At 41.0% G+C, this 22,285-nt stretch overlaps 2 protein-coding genes across 2 annotated transcripts; one reads left to right on the plus strand and one right to left on the minus strand.

Annotated features, from left to right (window-relative positions):
- Positions 1–501: 501 nt before the first annotated feature.
- rhbg (Rh family B glycoprotein) lies at positions 502–11,393 on the minus strand. The gene is made up of 10 exons (XM_052066360.1): positions 11,054–11,393; positions 7,141–7,327; positions 6,809–6,959; positions 6,273–6,420; positions 5,542–5,708; positions 4,515–4,652; positions 3,392–3,525; positions 3,178–3,299; positions 2,789–2,862; positions 502–942 (listed from the first exon to the last, which is right to left on the minus strand). Exons 1-10 carry the CDS (start codon positions 11,229–11,231, stop codon positions 865–867), a joined length of 1,377 nt encoding a protein of 458 aa, XP_051922320.1. The 5' UTR covers positions 11,232–11,393; the 3' UTR covers positions 502–864.
- Positions 11,394–18,276: 6,883 nt separating this feature from the next.
- On the plus strand, positions 18,277–22,176 carry hapln2 (hyaluronan and proteoglycan link protein 2). Its single transcript, XM_052066367.1, has 6 exons — positions 18,277–18,333; positions 18,426–18,504; positions 18,777–19,160; positions 19,334–19,450; positions 21,097–21,279; positions 21,567–22,176. Exons 2-6 carry the CDS (start codon positions 18,444–18,446, stop codon positions 21,842–21,844), a joined length of 1,023 nt encoding a protein of 340 aa, XP_051922327.1. The 5' UTR covers positions 18,277–18,333; positions 18,426–18,443; the 3' UTR covers positions 21,845–22,176.
- The last annotated feature ends 109 nt before the right edge of the window (positions 22,177–22,285 follow it).

The following is a 22,285-nucleotide window of genomic DNA, read 5'->3' on the forward strand; positions in this document are numbered from 1 at the left end:
TTGTCCCGAACTGTGATTGTGAGCGTAAAGGCTTGTTTGTCTCAGTGTGCCCTGCGATTGGCTGGCGACCGGTTCAGGGTGTACCCTGCCCATGTTTCATCTGGGTGTGGCCATTAAACAGCTTGAACCAAGCCTGCTTGACATCTTATTAATGAGCAAGTCGTTCTCGTTTCCTCAAAGTGAAGTTTTCTGACAGATCTAATGAACATTTCTAAGAAGTTGTAAAAGTTCACGGTAAGAGGAGATATGTAAAAATATCTCATTATGTCACAGATTGTCACCTATTGCTGGTGGATTCACATCCTATCCCCTCTCAAGAATTAGGGGTTCACCGCATTGTTCCATCAAGATGTGTGAAATTGAATATATTGAAACCATCATCACATGTGAAAAAGTTTGATTTGGACCAAAAAAAAATATCAATATTGTGCGTGAAAAAACACACTGGAATACAAATGGGAATATTCAGAGGCTAAAAAAAACTCTTAAGGGCCAATCAAAAATGGTTGTACTTGTTTAATAGGAACAACGATATCAAAGGAAACCCCCAACCTATAGAGAAATACAAATATTTGTATAAAAAAGGAAATTTTAAAGAAAATTGGCAACTCTTTGGTGTGGAAATTCAACAGTAAGTATTTAAATAGCTGTGGCCCACTTTGATTGACCCGCATCAGTCATCAGAGGCTCACTTCCCTGCAGCACAGCGCCATCTGGCGGTTGAATGCTGATGCTGATGTTCTACTTGTCTTCTTCGAGACTTTGACAAGTGGAGGACTGCACCACTGACTTTGTGTTCGTTCCCGCGCGCGCGCGTGTGTGTGTGTACGTGTGTGTGTGTGCGTGTGTGCGATGCGTGCGTGTTTAGCTGTTGAGTTTCTCGGTCTCTGCAGACATGACGGTGGTCAGCTGGTCCTCATGGCCCTCCTCGGCCCCGGGAACCTGAAACAGACCATAAAGATAAAAATAAATTATCAACAATTAGAAAGCATGAAGCACACTTTGAAATAAATCTCTCTCTCTCTCTCTCTCTCTCTCTCTCTCTCTCTGCATACATACATACAAACATATATGTAGTGATCAATGTCATTACTGTTGGTTTGGGTTTTATGTTGTTTTTTTTAACAGACTAATTTATACTGTATATTGCATTTCAATATATACACTCGTAATGATAATCCAGAATGTTTTTATGTCAATTCATACATTAATACTATGCATTACAAATCAAAAGAAATCAAAACCTGGATGGCACCAAATTTCTTGAAATTCAACGAAAAGAAGACAGAGGTGATATTGTTTGGTCCCAGTGGCCCTTGTACATTCCATCCTGTAGACTTGGGCCCCCTGTCTCCTTATCTTAAGTCAACCGTCTCAAACTTGGGCCTTAAACTGGACAGTGATTTCAAACTCGATCGGCAAATTGGTGCCGTTGTTAAATCCAGCTTCTTTCACCTTAGACAGCTGGCCAAAATAAAACCTCTCCTCTCACATGAACACTTTGAGACAGTAATTCATGCCTTTGTCACATCCCGGCTGGATTACTGCAATGCCCTTTACTTTGGAGTCAGCCAGTCCTCCATTAAGCGCCTTCAGCTGGTCCAGAATGCCGCTGCTCGCCTCTTGACTGGTACTCGTAAGAGGGAGCATATAACTCCTACTCTGGCATCCCTTCACTGGCTCCCCATTCATTTTAGAGTTATTTTCAAGATCCGCCTCTTTGTTTTCAAATCTCTGAATAATCTCGCGCCACCTTACCTCTCTGAGCTCATCCGCCCCTACACACCTGCCCGGCGCCTCAGGTCTGTGGACCAGACATTATTAGAATTACCAAGAACTAAACGGAGGCTTAGAGGGGATCGAGCCTTTTCTGTTGCTGGTGCCTCTCTCTGGAATGACCTCCCACGGAACATTCGGCAAGCCTCCTCGCTGCCCATCTTCAAAGCCCTCCTCAAAACTCACTTGTATTCTTTGGCATTCGACTCAGTATGACTTAGATTTGTTCTTGGTTTTACTCATTGGTGCTTTCTACCACCTTTATTACGATTTGTCTTACTGTTTATTGTGCATGTTAAATTGCTCCATGTACAGCACTTTGTATGCAGCGATGGCTGTTTGAAAGTGCTCTATAAATACTGTTGACTTGACCAATTTTTAATTGTGTCATGAAAATACATCTATAATTTTCAATTTGAAACAAAACGTACAACTGAAAATATTAGATCAACTTAAAAATATTACTGTATTTAAGTTTTTTATTAATAGTTTGTAATTATTTTAACAAATGATTACAAACCATAAAATGTAATTAGGGCAGCACGGTGGCTCATACTGCGTCGAGTTCAATTCAAACACATTCTGTGAATAGTGTCACACGATGGATTGTGGGTAACTATCATGACGTCATCTAATCTCCCACAAACGGCTTTCAATCCACCTACTGTGGTGAAGCACTGCCACCTGCTGGCTAATTTATGACAATGCTGGCAAGCAACTGCTTCATACGTTGTTACTTTCTTTCTTGTGCCTCACTAGTAAATTTAGGACAATAGTGATCGTGTCTACTAATGACCAATTTACACTACTAGTGCCAATTTTTGGCTCACCAGTATGCAATCAAATGTTAGTAGTAAACACTTGTGCTATTGTACTATTAGTACACGACTAGTTTTACAGGACTCATTGAGTCATTTATAAAATCTTTTATAATTTTAGTAGATTTTTTTGTAACCGATTATTTAACCAAAAAAAAAAAAAAAAAGAGTACCGGTAGTTCATTTCCACTCACCTCCCAGTAGATACTGTCCTCAAAGCAAAGTGTGTCAGGAGGAGCACCAAAAACTGGCAACTTCATGATGAACCCTGGTACAAGAAGGAGGTATTATTATTGTTGTTGTCAATCGACATCAACGTGGATCAGTAGAATTGATTGATTATTATTTCTGGTCAAATCAAAGGTTTGATTTATCAGGGTTGGTCAATTGTTACTAGGCAGATTTCATAACTGGCCCAATAAAATGCCAGCCACGTGAAGTACAACTTTATTGTCAAATGTGCTGTATAGCACAGATGAAATTTCGAACTCTAACCCTGTTTTGAAACCCTAATTTAAAAGCTCTAACAATGTCTTTGAATCCTAATTCGAAATCACAAGTGACGAGGGAAATGTGAGCCCACCGACGATGAGCCCCCCCAGCAGGGCCATTCCCAGGGTGACCGCCAAGGAGATAGCCTGCCGGATGCCCTGGAACGACGCCTCCACGTTGCCGGTCGCCACGTCCGGGAACACGTCAGCCATGCTGCCAGGAGCATACGTACACGCGCATGTGACCTCTTCATCCGGTCAACAAGCGTCCCGCCACGTTGGAGCAAGAAAACCGTTTTGAGTTACCCGTCTCCGTAAGTGTCCGTGGAAGCTACGCCGGCGGTGACGGCTCCCACGATGGCACCCAGAATACCGGGCATGCCATGCAGGTTATGAACGCCGCACGTGTCCTGGATCTTCAGCTTCTCCTCCAAGATAGGCTGAAAGCATACCAAGCACACCTCAGCAATCTGTACCTTTTCAAAATGACTGACAGGGCGTGTTAGTCCTATCTAGTGGACAGAAAAAATACTGCGTGTAATGGACTAATATCAGAAAAAAGAATGGTGACTTCAAGATTTATGCAATAATCACTAATCTCAACTTCAGATTCCATATTGGAAGCCTACTTTGAAACCTTAACCCCTTTATGAAACCTTGTTGACCCGACTATAATGTGAAACATTAAACCCTGTTTGAAACCGTACTTTGAAACACTAATATTGTCACTAATATTATGTTGAAGACCATTTTGAAAATCATCACTGGTGTGAAACCATTGTCCTTGTTTGAAACAATAAACACCCCCCCCCCCCCCGAACCGTTTTAAAGCCCTAATTTGAAACCCTAACTCTTGCTTGGTCCAATAATTTAAAACCCTATCTTTGAAATACTCCCCATTGTTTGAAACTTGACCCCCGTCTTGAAACCCAAAACTGAAACTATAACCTTGGTAGTTGAGAACCCTTATTAGTTATCCTACTGCTGAATTGAAATTCTAACTCTGGCTAGAAACCCTCATTTGAAACCTTACTCTTTGCTTGAAAGCCTAATTAGCTACCCTAACCCTGTTTGAATCCCTTCTGTAAAACCCTAACTCGTGAAAACCCCGAACATTTGCTTTCCTTTGAAGCCCTAATTTCAAATCGTACACTTGACGAGACATCCATATTTGAAACCCGAAATCTGGCTTGGAACTCTCATTTGTAACACAACCCCTTGCCTGCAAACAGTCATTTGATATGAATCTTGGCTTTAATTCATAACTCAAAATGTGAGTAACAGCTCCCAATAGGACCTCGTACAAATAAAATAATCAACTTTTACATGTCATCAGATTGTGCGGGTGTACCCCTATATTGTGTCCGGTGAGTGTTCTCCAAAAAATGCTCTCATTTGCTCTCCTGAAAGAAGCTGACACGTTTCTCACCGAGAGGAACTTGTATCCTAGCACGGAGATGATACCAGCTAGGAACCCCACGATCATGGAGCCAAATGGCGTGAGCATCATTTCCCCCGCCGTGCCCGCAGCCACGCCTCCGGCCAGGGCCGCATTTTGGATGTGGACCTAAGACAGGAGGAGAATAAAAAACAAACAAAACACATTACACTTGTTTGAAGCCATACACGTTTATTGAAAACCAATAACCATGTCTTGAAATCCTTTGTGAAACCTTAATATAACCCTTTCATGCACCCCGTTACCTGATAAAATTGGATCCCTAACCTATACTTGAAACCCTAATTTGAACCCTATAACCTAATCCCGCCCTGACAGCACTTGGTAGCTCCTTCAGTGTGGGACAAATAAAGGATATCTTATTAATTTACCAATTTAAAGCCCTAACTTGAATCCCTGCTTTACATCCCAACTTGAAATCACAATTTTAACATCTACTTGAATCCCTCACTGAAAACCCTACCCCCGTCTTGAAACCTTAACTTTAATCCATAACCATCACTTCAAACCCTAACTAACTACACAACTGATTCTCAAAGTGCGCTACTCAAGTAGTCCACGAAATAATCCCTGCCCGGGCACAGTTCAGTTGTATTTAACTTTTAATGCAATTTTTACATGCATGCCCAGTGTTGATGTTCATGCTGTGCATAATCTGACAGTGACTTGCAATAATATTATTTTCATGCACAGTTAGACCGATGAAGCTACTGTATTTTAATACTGGTCATGGTCTAGGCGCGCTCAATATTTCATTTAAGTGGTACTGAAGTAGATTACAAACACAACAATGATGGGAAACAAACACATGAATGATGCCATCTTTAGATTAGCTCCGCCCAGATATCACCCGTCTACTATGTCACCTGCTTTATCAAATTAGATCACTGAATGCTGATTCCTATCAGCGACAGCGCGGCGCCCCGCAACTATCCTTTTTTTTCGTTCCTGCTGACAACCCGTCGAGCTCACGCGTTACACCGACGATTTTTCTCACCATGTCAAGCTTTCCGTCATGCGCGGTGAGGGCAGACATGCCGTAAGTGGACAGTGTGCACGCAGCCAGTGAGTAGTAAGTGTTCAGGGCCGTGCGGTGCTGGTCATCACCGTGGGCTGTGATGGCCGAGTTGAAGCTGGGCCAGAACATCCACAGGAAGATAGTACCTGCGAGACAACAATCACAAAAATGTTATATTGCCTGTGTTAGGCATTCGGTGGATTTGGTGGCGACGTGCTCCGACAGAGTGGCAGCAGTTTGTGGGGTTAAATTGTTTATTAATGAAATAGTCGGTAATTTGTGGGTGTAAATGTCTTCCTTTGCTTCATGCACCACATTCACTGATCACCTATACAGATTGACAACCACTAGATTTTTTGCTAGTCTTTTTTTTTTAAATAGTTGCTAGATGGCTGCTCGATATAGCACTCTACAAAAGTGACTAAGCCGGTAACACTGAGTAGCTCTTGCTTCGCCCTAGTAATATTTTAAAATAATGCTACGTGGCTATGAGTGTGTTATGCTAGGAACGAGGAGATTAGCCAGATAATACAACAAGGCCAGCAATACGCTCCTTTTGTCTTTTGGATGAACAAAAAGCTAACAATGTTGCTGTTCTGTTCTCTAATGTCACCATCTTCACTTCACACTGCTAACTGTATGCTACATTAACTTCGCAGCTAGATTTATTTTGAATGACTTTTCCTTCCGTCACATATTCTAGATTTTACCGATCATGGCGAAGAGGTCCGAGTGGTACACCGAGCTGTTCCGATGTTTGCTTTTGTTCAGGTTGGGTCGGTAAAGGACTCGGGCAACTATCAGGCCAAAGTAGGCCCCGAATGTGTGGATGGTCATGGAGCCGCCCGCATCCTTGGCCTGGGAAAGAAAGACTGGTTCAGGCATTTTCAACTCTCATCTTTGGGTTGAGACCTAAAAGTGTTTTGATGCAAATACTTATTGTATTTATGAATGTATTAAAAATGTTGTTAGGAAAATAGAAGAATTTTGGTAAAATAGAAAAATATTAAAAAGCATTCCAAAATAAAACATCCTAATGCCATGTATTGAACTAATTTAATGGGCAGCATAATAAAAAAGTTAAACTAGAAACTCCTTTCAAACTAAATTCTGGAAACTACTCTTTGAAACCCTAACTTGAAACCGGCTTGGAACCTGAATTTGTAACATCGTCAATTTCTTCATAGTGGGTCGCGACCATAGTTGAGAATCACGTAGTACACAATAGAAGCGGTACCGAACTCACCCCGAGAAGGGAGAGCAGGATGAACTCATTCACCGCAAACAGTGTGACCTCAAACGCCGCCATCACCAGAAGCTGAATGGGGCTGGTTTTACCCAGAACCGCCCCAAAGGAGATCAACACGGACCCGGTGCAGAAATCTGCGTTTATCATGCTGGTAAAGATGGTGGGAAAAATCCAGAGGTGGTTAAATAGCCAAGTACTGATGAAAGTTTTACAAGTAGTGAAACAATAGTGCTGCAGCCTGTACTTCTATTTTTACAACAGTCTTTTCTTTTAACACAAGTATCTGTAAATTTGTTGAAGTAAAAACAAAACTTGGCATCAAAGCTTACCTCTCGACTCCGATGTGTATTTTTCCGCCGTGCATGCCGTGGAAGAATCCCTGCATCAGCGTGGCCCATTGCAGCGCGAAGGCGGCTATCAGGAAATTGAAGCCCACACTGCTGAAGCCGTAGCGCTGCAGGAAGGTCATCAGGAAGCCGAAGCCAACGAAGATCATCACATGAACATCTTGGAAACCTGTAGAAACCCATTGGGTGTGAATTGATGCCGGCCAGTGTTGTACAGGGCTCGCTTCTCTGCCCACTAACTTTTTAATTTAATCTCTATGCAGATGACATCGTTTCTCATGATGACTGCCTTGCATGTTTGAAAAACATTTTTAGGACTTTCTGAATCCTCATATAAAGTTAGAGCATTTTTTTCAAACTGGATGTGGATCTAAAAAAGGTGACAATAAACATCTAGAGACTTTGAAACTGTAATCCTTTTTAAAACCCTAATACTGTTTCGAAACCTAATTTCAAATATTTACAGTATTTTCTCTTGAAACTCTACCTTGAACTCCTAATATTGTTTTACAAACCTGTTTTGAAACCATAACTTGAATTTAAATTCTTCAAAAATGGCCTGAGACCGTACTTTAAAACCCTAACCTTTGCTTGAAACCCAAATCTGAAAGTATAACCATTGTTTGAAAGCTTGTCTTGAAACCCAAACTTGAAATCCCCCACCCACATTTGACACACTAATCTAATCACCCTTGTTTGAAACCCTATTTTAAAATTATCGTAAACCTAACTTGAAACTGTAACTTCAATCATTAACCTCGGCTTGAAACCCTATTTTGAAACCATAACCCTGATTTGAAACCCTAATTTGCAACCCTAACATGAACTTTTTACTGTGACTGAAATTATGACCATACAAAAATGGGGAAAAACATTTTCCTACACCAACACAGTGAAACTGTACGTTTCAGCAAAACAATAATAAGATGCCCAATGGCCACTGTTGACATGGCGACGGTTACTTGGCACAGACACACTCGTGAGTGGTGCCAGCCTCCCCCTGTTGGCCTCGTGGCCCCAAACCTCGCAACAATATGCATGAAGAGACACCACTTAATAAAACTAAATTGCAAGGTTTCCCACAAGGAAAAACTACATGCTGAGCCACATACTGCTTCACCAAATCTCAGTATATTATGAGATTGTGAAGCAACCTGTTATCACCTTTACCTGTTTGAATTTACAAAGACATGTACACAAAAAAAAACTGAATCATAAGATGCCTTTCAGTTCGCATGATGCTGGCGTCTTATCTGCGGTGATGCAATCACGCCGATCATGTGAACACAGCAAGCAACATCTGACAGCTAGTAAAATTAAAAAAAAAAAAAAAAACGGAAGGCGCCGCTGTGGCAACACTCGATCTTATCTACTATGTGAGGGCAGTCGCCACGAAAAAGTCATAGATTGCATATTGCTAGTCAAAACACTATCAAATGACATTCTGGAAAAGAAGCACAGATCAAGGGAAACGACAAAGCATGGCTACGGACAACTGCACACATTAAAAATATATATAAAATCACAAATTACGCTGTGCTCGTCTCATTGCACATGCTAAAGTAGAAATGATTGTACTTCTACCTTACTATTTCTCCAACGTCTTTGCCAAACTTTGAGTATCGTCGCATAGCAAGTAGTCTCCGTGGGAGCTTTTTGAAAAGCCTTCTTAAAAAAGCCGCATTAAAACCTAACCGTATTAACCGCAATCGATAGGACCCCAATGCGTTACGTGCAAAGAGCGGATTTCACTCTTAATGCGATTCTATCCGGTAAAAAGTGGCACATGGCAAATGCTTATTACAATCACCCACCATTTTCCGGACCTTTTATTATTAGGAACTTAAGTTTGAAAGAATGGAAACAAGAAGTATTTCAGCACAGCCTAGTTTTTGTTGAAAATGATTAAATGTTATTCTCTGTAGTCCTGCGTTTCGCGCCTACAGAAACTGACACCAGTATCATTTTATAATTAATTTATAAAAAAATGTATTATCTATTGCTTTTTTCTCTATATTTTTTTAAAACTCGTTTGTATTATTTTAAAATTGAATTAAAAGACCTTTCCAAATATGTTGATGCTTGACTCTTTTTTTCCACTGTGATTCTGTTTCAGAACTTTTGCACTGTATGTGTAATGTATATGCGCCCTGTGAAACGTCATGTGATGAGGTTGAAGGTTGAGTAAGTTGGGTTAGCAAGTTAGAACGCCGCAGATGAAGACTGCGATAAGATGAAAGTGTTTGTCTCTCGACATTCTCATCATTCCCGCCGGCAGGAAAGTCTGATAAGCGACAAGCACTCACTCGTTCACCTTTGACCGACACGTTCGACTGTTTTATAATTGAAGTGGCGGACAGGGCCACATTCATTCGCTTCCAGTTATAGGCCACGCCCCTTCCAAAAACAAAAGGCTGCACTTTCGACCCACTCTTAACACAACTGTACTCGAGATCATTCAATCATTTGCTTTCTGCATGGTTCAGCCTTATTTATTTCAAATGTCGAACGGGTTGGACATCTTTATCAACAGTGTCTCATTTATCACAGTCAGGCTCAAATCTTCATTGCAGTTTGTAGGGTATTGCTGCTTTCCCTTACAAAATGTGGATCTGTTTATCATTACAATTTCTCTTTTCAAAATTCAACTCCAAAAATGTAAAGAATGAAAAAAAACAATGGATCGATCATCTTGTTTGTATTAGAGGAGTGAGGAAATAAGGCTTTGATGTATGAATGGATCTGGAAAACATACGATTCCACTTCAAGAGACCAGAGAGCTGCTCGCTTAGCATTTTCCACAATAAAAAATAACAATGTCACATGTCATACATGTGATTATTTGAATAATGCGATTTTTTTTTTGTATCAATGTCTTTTTAAAGTCACAAGCGCTATTTGAGAGTTTTAAATCAAGAAAAAAAACCTTGTGAGATATTTTTAAATGAGAAAAATAACCCGGTATAGTATTATGCTCAATGAAAACTTCCAGTAATGGCATAAATAAATGAAAAGAAAAGAACAGTTCGTGCCACTTTTCTTTCTTCATCTCAATGAGCATTGTGCTCCTCCTTCTGGTATGCATGTCTGGGTCACCTGGAGGTCGCATAATACAAGTGTACGCAAATAGGGAACATGGAGACAGTCACTCCTCCTCTGTAAACTGCAGTAATATTAGTTGTTCTTCAAAGAGGATAATGAATATATGCGTCTGGGTATCATCATATATGATGTTTGAATATCCGTTGTTTAAAGGGTTATAACACCGTGACATCTTTGCTATTCATTCGCTTGTCTGTTTGTTTTTCCATGTTTGTCACCATCAAGTTAAGTTGACTTGAGGCAAAGTCGCATTGTTGATTTAAGTACACGTGTAATTCTCTGTTTGGTTTAGTTTGACAGTCTTCTTGGGAGTGGCAATAAACAACTTGAAGCCTGTATATATATTATTTCATGATATGCCAACCACACCCACCGGATAGTGACGGTGTGGATGTGGCTGTGAATGGTCATGTGCCCTGCGACTGACTGGCAACCAGTTCATGTTGTCACGTGCCCTCCGCCCAAAGTCAGTAGGGATAGGCTCCAGTAACTCCCAGTGACCCTGTTCCAGATAAGCGATGTTGAAAATGGATGGATGGATGGATGGATGGGTGTATGCCAATGTGCTGCTTGTTGTAAAGTGAGTTCATGCAAATGTGAAGCGCCATAGATGGGCTAAGAAAAATGAACATCTGGGTAATGTCACCTTCCAAATTACTTCAATACATACAGAGCAGCAACACATACAAACAACAATATGACAACGATATGACTTTTTTTTTTTTACTACGGACCCATCTAAGGGATTTTTCTAGGAGTGCGCTAATTTTGATGAAGAAGTGCGGTGACTCACTGGGATAGCGGTAGTAGAAGTCGTTATCGTAGTCTGAGTGGTTGTGGCTGTGCCATTTCTTGGCATCCACCTCGTGGTCGTACTGGACCAGCACGCCAAAGAGGATGATGAGGATGATCTGCAAGATGAAGCAGACGATTGGCAGCTTCAGCCGCATGTTGGTGGAGGCATCCGTCATGATTGCTGTGTCCCTCCTGGATGAAAGGACCCGTTGGAAAAATGTGGACCCGCTGGGTGTCACGCAAACACACAACTGTGGCTGCAGCCAGAACTGCCAAACTGAAATGCGTGTGAAGAGTGGGGGGAAAAAATACTTTGCAGATGAGTGAGCTTCTCTTTCATGTGCGTTTTTAATGAAACGCCTCCTGAGGCAAGGGGGCGGGAGACCTTGTTTGCCCCGCCTCCAAGAAACCTCCAGGTAAAGTTTAATTTGGAAGCTCCTCCAGGGGAAGCAATAAAGTACTTTATCACGAACTTTACATAAGACATTCTTCATGTTTATTGATAGGATTTTATGTGGATTATTTGGTTGAGGTGGTCTTCAAAAGAATCTTAGACCGCCGCATACTCGCCATTCAGCGCTTGTGGATGTGTGTATTCGTGTTTCCATTTAAAAAAAAACAGTGTCGTTTTGTTTTTTAAGTCTGTTTTGTTTTCCATCCACCTAATGACCGAAAGGGCTTCAAAAAGGACATCTTCAATATATCAAAAGAAGTCCTTAACAGTCTTGTGCTTCATATTACGCCTTTATAAACCTTCCAATTGATGCGAGTGTCCCCAAAAAGTCTTTATAAAATCATAAATTAGATGTAGAAACTCTTAAGTCGTACCAAAAAACGGTTTATATTTATTCGTCTTACTTTCGTCATCTTCCAATGTCAACCGCTTCAAATAAAAGGAAAGACTTATTCGGCTAAAGTGCTAACTGAGAAATGTGAGCACAAAAAGAAAAAAAAAGGCAGACAAAAATCATGAACATTTTTCATACTGTACATCCATACGGGTGTCTTTTTTTTTCTATAGCAGAGCAGCGGTTCGATAAGAAATGTCACTCACACCAATATCGGCCTCCTCATCTCCCCCCACAGGGTAAAGGAGGAATGTTGTTATGATTTGTAGGAATGTCAACTATTATCTGGAGAGTGGAAAAACATGGAGCAAAGTCTCCAAGTGCGGACAGTGGGTGACGAGCAATCCACATTCAAAGTAACTGAAAGGAATCAATGGCTTTGATTATCCATTATTGAAGTCAGCTGTGACCACATCCACAGCACTCCCTGTCGCAGATCCTCTTAAAGTCGTCACGGAGCGAGGTGGTGGTGGGCCCCAAAAAGCAGGCAGAGTGTACTTGAAAGATTGTATTAAAACTCAGAAAACTAAATCCAAAACAAACTAAGTCCAAAGTAGCAAACGAAAATCACAACTGAAGCTAAAACAGAACCGTGACCAAAACATGACCGAAACAAACCTGACAGCAGAGCACAAACGGCAACAAACAAACATGACAGTAGCCAAGAGCAAACAATGACCCGACAAAGAATGGTCGGGCGGGAGTCCTTCTATGGAACTAATTACCTAACGACCAACAGGTGTGCAGCTGCAGGGAAAAGCCCCACAGCACCACCTGTTGGTCACAAACCGAAACATGACATAAAGTCTTCACTATCTTCAAAAAGGTAGCAAAATATGTGCAAGGTATTATTCATATTTGTTAATTTGACATCCCCTTCCACAAAAAAAAGTTTTCAATTTAGAAAAACTGGCTTTAAAAATATCTTTAAAGAACTGACGTGGAATGCGCCTTTGCTAGCTTACCAAGAGTCGCAAATGTTCAGCCCTCAGTGGGATAGAGACTGTACTGTATATTGACTTTTTGGGAATTTTCCAAGGCCTTTTTGTTCACATGTTAGACTTAAGACCTATTAAAGGCACAATGATCAAATTAAACTTCTTTCGACATATTTAAAGACACACATGAAATTTAAGAATTGTCAAGACCTTTTTTGAGGCCTCTACAATTGAATGTGGTCATTTTAAGGCGCCTTCCTGATTACAATTTAGAGTGTTCAATCAGCCTGCCAAGCATGTTTTTGGAATGTGGGAGGAAACCGGAGCACCCGGAGAAAACCCACGCAGGCCCGGGGAGAACATGCAAACTCCACACAGGGAGGCCGGAGCTGGAATCGAACCCGGTACCTCTGCACTGTGAGGCCGACGTGCTAACCACTGGATACCGGGCCACGCCCCCTTTGAATACCATAAAGCAGAATTACCTGATTGTGGTTTTTTTCAATGCTAATCTAGTTACTGACAAGTTTGGTGGATAATGAGTAAACTGGTCACACATAGCTGACACCTCGTGTTGGTCTTGTGATGATACACATTCACACACACACACACATACACACATTCTAACACGATGCATACCACTCACTCGCGTCACATGACAGATCATACCTGGAGATAATGCCAAGGATTTGCCCTTGATATAATTGTTAACAGTCGCTCTTCAGTATGTACTGTTTTATCACGGTTACATATGGCGGACAATTGCTAACCCTGTACATATTTGCAGTTAATTGGAGATACTTATTTTATTGAAGTCACTATTTATGGTTGTCAAGTGAATTGATACAAATAATAGTTATTGAAATAAAGTTGCCAAACTACTACGGACTTTCATTTAGGTTTGATATGAGCTATTATTCAGTCGATTTCAGTTTAGCAAATTCTACGGCAAAAAGTCTTCCAAAAAGAGCCTTCAAGTTATTTTACGCTACTCCCAATTGAAGTTTACTGCCAAATTAAACATCAAAATACATGTCGTTCATTTAAAAAAAACTCGTAGCTTTGCTTCAGATATTTAGCTTCATGCTAACAAACGAAGTAAATTTCCACTGACAGGCTAGCATCAAAGTCACAGTGATGTTACACAATCATAATGACAATTCATGATGCAGAAACTGTTTGATTCTTTCCATTCGATTGAATTATTTTCTGTACTACTTTTTGATCCATAGATGAAGTTTACATGCTGTACGCAGTGTGTATTGAGTGTGTTATTCATGCAACATCCTAAAATTGAAGTGCGCCGACTGCTTGTGGAGTACAAGGGATAATCAACGCATCGGTACCAGAGGGGCCGGCTGCAGGGCCTCCGTCCTGATAAGACAATCTGTTCATCTGAGGTTTCAATGGCACCAGATGATGCAAAAAAAAAAAAAAGAAAGAAGAGAAATGCAGGTCCAAACCTGCTGGGCATGTTCCTGTAAAAGAACACAAAACAACCCAAGGCTTTCATGGAGCTTTGCGCACACACACACACACACACACACTCGCACACACTTACATGCATACTTATGGAGCTACATGCTTTGCATGTATTGGGCAGTACAGACAAAAAAAATGACTGTAGAACCAATATTACATTTAATTGGAATTTCTCCATTGCGAGACTAATAAAGGTTTTTCTTTTTTTTTTCTTAATCTTAATTATTTTACTCAATGATTATTTTTGGGGTCACAGTTAAATGTTTACATTGTGCCTGTGAACCGCTTTTATTTTATAATTAAATGTATTGATTTATTTACAGGGGCGGCACGGTGGTCAACAGGTTTGCACGTCCGCCACACAATGCAGAGGTGCAGGGTCCGATTCCAGCCATCCTGTGTACAGTTTGTATGTTCTGCCCCGCGTGGGTTTTCTCTGGGTACTCCGGTTTCCTCCCACGTTCCAAAAATATGCAGGGCAGGTTCAATTAAATTGTGGTTCTGAGCGCAAATGGTCGTTTTTCTATGTGTGCCCTGCGATTGGCTGACAACCAGTTCAGGGTGTCCCCCGCCTACTGCCCGAAGACAGCTGGGATAGACTCCAGCACTCACCACCCTTGTGAGGATAGGCGGATCAGAAAATGGATGAATGGTTGGGTATATTTATTTCCACTCGTATAAAAAAATACAAATATTGAGTTTTAAGTGTTTTATCACTAATACTTTCTGTTGTACACTTATTTAGTTTTGAATGATTTTTCAATTCCTTCCAATATATTATTCCATCATGATCAAATAGATTTACTAACTGTACATTTGATTAAAAATCCCCCATTCAAAAAAAAAATCTTGGATATCATATTATTTTGACAACACATTTGTAACTTCCGTAATATCTTTATGTGCTCCACCTTTTTTTAAAGAAAATTTGTGAGGAATTAACGGGAGAAAAATAAGTGCTTCCGTCGAATGAGGGTCCACGTCGCATGTAGACCTCTAGCTTATGTGCGTACATGTGTTCATGCGTGTGTCAGGTATGTCAAGACAAGCAGAGGATCTGCATGTCGCTACGGGTAAGCGTACACAGAATAACACTGAGACAGGTGAGCGCCCTCAAGCTTTCAGCAGCACGGTGACAGCAAAATATTTCTACTGGCCTCCTCCGGGAAAAGAATGTTTGACTTATTGGCCGTCAGATGACTAAATATTTCATACACTTGTCACGCGTTTCATCATTCGAGTTATGCACCGCTTCAGTGCGCCATCCGTCGGGACGGGACCAGGCGTCGCCCTATCGGCCCCGCTCATCTTTCGCCCGAGTGGCCCCTCGAGCCACGACGTGTCACAGCAGCGCCACTGTGGCCTCTTGTTGAACTGAAAGTATAGTTTGAGATAGTGTTTCCCAACCTCTATTGAGCTACGGCACACACTGCACCGTACTCACAAAAAAATGTATAAGATTGGACTCAATTCCAGGATCACGAAAACCCTTTTCGAAACTTTTGAATTCTTGTTCAACGTCTGAGTACTCTTTGCGTGACTTGATGTTCTCAAACAAGAAGTTGAACATCAAAATTCACAGGAGGTGAATATTTTCGAGGATGTCCGATTCTAAGCCTTTCTGTGACTCCTCCTGTCTGTGTGTATCTGTTGCAACCTGTTTGGTTTTTGTTAGTTGTCATTTTGGTCTCATGATGTCAAAAGGCGAGCTGTATGGTCAAAGGCTGTTTCGGGTATGTGTGATATGTGAGGCCGCACAGGGCAAGCCTCGCTGTAAAAGATTCATTAATTGGTTTTCTGTCTGCAATTTGAAATTGCCATCATTGACATTTGTGTTGGGAATTTGTACCCTCTTCAGGAGACACGAGGGGGTTTCAAGGATTTTGCTCATTAAAGTTGAAGTTAGAGGTGATCAATGTCACAGACTATCAGCAGGTTGCAACAGAGAGACTAGAAGAGTCACAGAGAGGTACAGAACGACTGACATTTTAATTACATCTACGGGATTTATTTCATCCAGAATTCAAAAGAAAACAAACAGAATCTTTTCTTCAAAGTGTAGCATGTTAGACGGGGTTGTGCGCATTTCTAACTAGAGATGACAAATCTGCTTCATGGGGTATTTTTAATGTTTAAATTGTGCTATCGTCTTCAAAGGGATTTGAATAATGTTCACAAGTCTCAGGAAAAATCCATGCTCCAGGATTTACAGCCACCTTCAGAATTCAGCAAGTCACTCTTCTTTGGTAGTTGGTTTTGATGTGGAATTTGGGCCTGTTTCGTTTAACACAAATATATTTTTTCTGCCGTCTGAAGGGTTGCAAAGGTTAATCGGAACTTCTGCCTCCGAGTGGGAAAGCATTCAATTGTTTTGCTTGTCACCAAACATTATTGGGATAGATAATTGTGGGACTTTTTCATGGGATGGATGGATAGATAGCTACATAGCTAGGTAGCTAGATAGCGATCTATGTAGCTAGCTAGCTAACTAGATGATAGATCGATAGCTACATAGCTAGGTAGCTAGATAGCGATCTATGTAACTAGCTAGCTAACTAGATGATAGATAGATAGATAGATAGATAGATAGATAGATAGATAGATAGATAGATAGATAGATAGATAGATAGATAGATAGATAGATAGATAGATAGATAGATAGATAGATAGATAGATAGATAGATAGATAGATAGATAGATAGATAGATAGATAGATAGATAGATAGATAGATAGATAGATAGATGGAGTGCAGGAGAATGTTTTAGTATGAATACTAATTGGAGGCCAATGAAGAGGTTCATTGATCAAGAGAACAATGGTTAGGCTACACAAAAAAAGACTCCTTTATTTCCTCTTTTGTCCACCTCAGATGTGTGTGAATGTGTGAGTATATGCGTGTGTGTGTGTACTCACAATGAAAGTGTCACAATGTGGTCGTTGTGCCACTGAGCCAACACAGCTTCCTCTGACCGAGCGACCAATAAAGATGCGTGAATGCCAGCTTCAGTACTGGCTGCCAAAGGCTGGAACGTGCACACACACACACACACACACACACACACACACACACACACACACACACACACACACACATGAAGGCTTGTTGTCCACACTTGTTGTCCACCTATGTCAATAAACCGCAAGCTCAGCCTCCTATAGGACATGAACTGTTATGTCACAATTGCATGGTGTAGAAAACACCAGTTACTCCTGCTAAGAATTCAATGAAGGGCAAATGTCTATTTATTTTGCCTCAGTCAAGTCTCAAATCAAAACTGAGTGTCTGATAAGACTGGATTTTGCCACACTATACATCGACAGGTCACAGATCTTCTGGGTGAATGGCCCTAGAAGAGACAAAATTGGAACTTCTGACAAGTCACATCAGCTCTACAATATTTTTACAGACATGAAATTAAACACTCAAAAGGGAGTGTTTGATTATGTTCTGGATCTATCAAGGCAATATGGTGTTAAAAGTGCTGTGCGGTGTCAGAAAGCTGACTGTTGTCTCATGGTTCGTCAACAATATTCTGATTTGAGTGGCACAACAACACAACAGAAAAGCCGCGAACCCGCCCTGGTAGTCATTAACATCTGGAGCATGACAATGATGCTCGCTTGACCACATGACCAGCATGAGGAGAAAGCGAGAGACAGGGCGAGACAGTGTACCGACATACGTGAGGAGTGCTGAACACAATTTGAATTGACGACAGGGAATCCACTTTTGACTCAAAGTATTTGGGGTAAGTCAGACGATCATGTTTTTTGAAAATCAAATCTATACTGAGATGACGATTTGCAGATGGTTTGTTAATCTATCCATCCACCATTTTCTTCCACTTATGCTTTTATGAATGTGGTGTTTAAATATAATGTCGATGTATCTGTATTAATGCACCCAGCTATCCCTTTCTCCAAGATAAATTTGTCAAAGAGAAAGCTCGACACAAATAGATCGGCTTAAGCGAGAGTCCTCTTCAGAAATCTTCACCATGTAAGATATGTTCCTGGAGTTAATCTCGAATTGTAACATTGTTATTGTGTAAAAGAAAAAACAAATGTTTGTGCGCCAAAAGGTGACTTGAAGGAACCCAGCGTGGCTTTTCCATCATCATGAGTGCCTCCCTGGTTCTTCTTGTGAGCTGCCTGGCCTGCTCTGTGACTCTGCTCTCGGGTACAAGATGATGAATGAGATGAGATTTGGGAGGAATTTATCTTACCGCTAGTACTGTGTGCGCCGCCAGCTATCACATTGAGCACATTACACAAGCTGTCAATTATTCTTATTTTTCTTTTGTCTGACATGGTTACGTTTCAATATAAAAAATGGTGGTTGATAATTATCACAATGTTAATTCCCGTTCGCCCAGTGATAGCATTTCACATTAAAGTGCTCCAGATGCGGATAGTAACAAGCAATAAGTCTGCTTTAATTCTCCTTCATAGCTCATAACATCCCATCCCCCTCGACATCCCCCTCCAAGCTGAAGTACCTCCTTGAGCCGCCCGTTTACGCCGAGGTTGTCGGCCGTCGGGGCGAGAACGTTACGTTACCGTGCATCCTGAAGAATAAACCTGACCACTACAAGGTCAAGTGGACCAAGCTGGAACTGGGACACGTGGGCCCGGAGAACATCGTTATGATTTCCAACGCTCATGCCTTCAGGCGGCACGGCCGGCTCGGCCCCCGGGCATCCTTGCGGTGGGCCCATAACATGGATGCCTCCCTGCAGCTCGGCGGACTGCAACTGCGAGACGGCGGTAGATACCGATGCGAGCTCATCAACGACATTGAGGATGAGAGTGTGGTGGTGACGCTCAGGATTGAAGGTAAGGCTGTGGCGGGCAGTGAGTTTTGGACCTGGTCCTTCAGTGTGTATGTGTGAAATAATAACAAAAATGCTTGTTTAAAAAAAAAAAAGACTCTGACTGCATAACACTGACCAGAGCTCTGGTGAGCTTCCTCTATTGTTGACTAATTGTCACGGGCTTCTTGTCTTCAGGTGTGGTTTTTCCGTATCAGAGTCATAAAGGCCGTTACAGGATGACGTTCCGTGAGGCCGAAGTGGCGTGTGAGGAACAGGACGGCACTCTTGCCTCCTATGAGCAACTCTACCGAGGTATTATTAATGGCATATTACAGTTTTTTCCCCCACATTGAACCCATGTTCTTACCTTCCAGAGCCTCTCATGTGAAGTGAATTTAGACAACAAGTTGTAGTTTGCTGTAAAACTAAACAGAAAACAACACGTGGTGAATTCTAACCAAACCACGTAACTAGCTTAATGCTAACACTTGATGGAAAAAGCCATAGGCAGGCTAACTTTCAAGAACTAATATTCAAACACAAATTCTAGCAACATATGCAGACAGACAATATAAACAAAAACTTGTGAATGTCACATGGCCAAACTCAGGAAACAGGTGAGCCGTGATCGGTCGTTACCTGAGCTTTGACATACCGTGATGTCATTTTCAGTCAACAGCAGGTGGCAAAATGGCCGCCGCCTGAAATAGATTTTGCTGCTTTTTCCATATGCCCCAACTGCAATATGGACCAGTGGGGCCACATAGAACATTACACTCCCTATTCTCAAACTACAAAAAAAAGCAATTCGAATTATTAATAGATCAAAATATACGGAACCCACAAATCCACTATTTATCAAATTAAATACGATGAAATTTTATGACCTGGTTGACTTTAAAATCGCCCAATTAATGTACAAAGCACACAATAACCTGCTCTGCCAAAACATTCAGAAGTTTTTTGAAATTCGAGAAAGCAACTATGAATTAAGAGGTACCAACTTATTCAAAAAACTCAAAACAAGAACAAACATCCAGCCAAGAAGTGTATCTAGCAAAGGTGTTAATATGTGGAATAATCTCTAAACTGACCTAAAAATTAGTAAATCGCTTGCTGATTTCAAAAACAAATTCAAAAAAATAGTACAAACAACCTACGTCAATCAGAGTTAAAATGATAAATTCTAAACATTAAATATAATGATAAATCAGAACTAAGTTGATAAATAGAGAAAGGTATTGAAATATCCATTATGAATACAAGAGAAAATTGACACAAGAGTGCCAGGGTGAGGATGTATATAATCCCGATACAAACCAAAAGTTGTGAAAATATCTCGATTAAGGGTAAAGTATGAGCCTTAATGGAGACTTCTTCTTACTTTTTCTTTTCTGATTGATATAAAAATGATTTAGTAGATATAAACACATAACGGGGTAGGACTAGATAAGTTTTTTACTTCATCCTACTCCCTTGAACATAATAACTGTGTTGAATGAAGACTGATTTCTTTCCTTTTACTTTTTTATCTACCTTATTTTCTATCAAATTATTACTGTATATGTTTTATGTTCAATAAACAAAACAAACAAACAAAAACAAACACGTTAAAAAACTGTTGGAGGCGACTTACCCTTTAATGCTAACATATGCTAACAGAAATCCGCTTGGGTGTTTGTGTTGAATGCAATCGTCATCACAAACGTAATTATCTGAATGCAGAAAGCTGCAACGGCAATGTCTTGTTTTACAAAGTTTAGCCCCTTTCACAGTGGCCATCAAAGCCGACTTCTCACGGCCTACTGTCCAACCTGACACTCACAGGTCATAGTTGTTTGGGTTGAAAGCAATGACCTAAATCATTGGTTCACCTCTGATGAGGCAGTTTGTTGGGAAAGTCGCTGTGAAAGGGTTTTTTTATGGAAAGAATAGAGTTTACATGTTATTTGGTACAGCCTGGACGGAGGGTTTGGACTGGTGCAAAGCGGGATGGCTCCAGGATGGAAGCGTCCGCTACCCCATCATCAGCCCTCGCCCAGCCTGTGGGGCCCAAAGGCATCCAGGCATTCGCAGCTACTCCCCCAAAGACAAAAACAGAGACCGCTTCGACGCATTCTGTTTCACCTCCTTGACTGCAGGTGAGTTTAGACGTGTTTTTCCCCCGGAAAATGTATTTTAAGAAAAAAAGTTGGGGTTTTTTCAGAACGTTGTTTCTTGGCCAAGCATAAATAAATAAACTTGTTTTTTCATACGTTAATTACTTTCATCCTTGGAAACAATCCAACAATGTTTGTTGTTTTTTTTCTCTTTTTCTCCTTTCTTCTTTCTACATACATTCTTGCTGCTGGAGGCTGTAAATGTCCCCAGTGTGGGACGAATAAAAGATATCTTATCTTATCTTATTTTCCCTCATGTGCTGTTACAGGTTCCGTCTTCTACATCCCGGGCGCATTCTCTCTGGAGCAGGCCGGGCAGGCATGTGGCCGTCGGGGCGCCGAGCTGGCATTGGTGGGACAACTGTACGCCGCCTGGCATTTCCGAGGCTATGACCGATGTGATGGCGGCTGGCTGCGTGACGGCAGCGTGCGATTCCCCATTGGCACTCCGAGGGCGCGCTGCGGCGGCATCCCCGAATCCGGAGTGCGCTCTTTTGGGTTTCCCAATAATACATCACACCTTTACGGAGCTTATTGCTATAGGTAGTCAGAAGTCTTCTCCTCGTACCAGGGGGCTGCTCCATTTCATTATCCGGCCGATTGAGCATTTACACCTTTTCAGAAGCCTAATAATGATTCTAATCATTTGAAAGTGTCCTGTAAGATTTGTTGCATTCATTTAAGCTGTATCACGCTCAAAATGTTTCCACAAAATGTATCAATCCGATTTTTGTTTTTATTCAGATCATCTCATTCATTAAAGGGGAAGTAAAGTAAAAAAAAAAATTACAATAATATGAAAACAGTTCACCTCTTTTCTGAAGCTGAGACATGATTAATATTCTGTAGCCGTATATTCACACACATATGTGTGTCTGTCTGTGTGTGTGTGATAATGTTTCGATCTAAAAATATATAAACTTGTATGTATAAATTATATCAAATACATTATTTTACAAACACACTTTCAGTATATTTTTTTTGCTTG

This window comes from Hippocampus zosterae, chromosome 5 (assembly GCF_025434085.1).
Source record: "Hippocampus zosterae strain Florida chromosome 5, ASM2543408v3, whole genome shotgun sequence".
Classification (NCBI taxonomy): domain Eukaryota; kingdom Metazoa; phylum Chordata; class Actinopteri; order Syngnathiformes; family Syngnathidae; genus Hippocampus; species Hippocampus zosterae.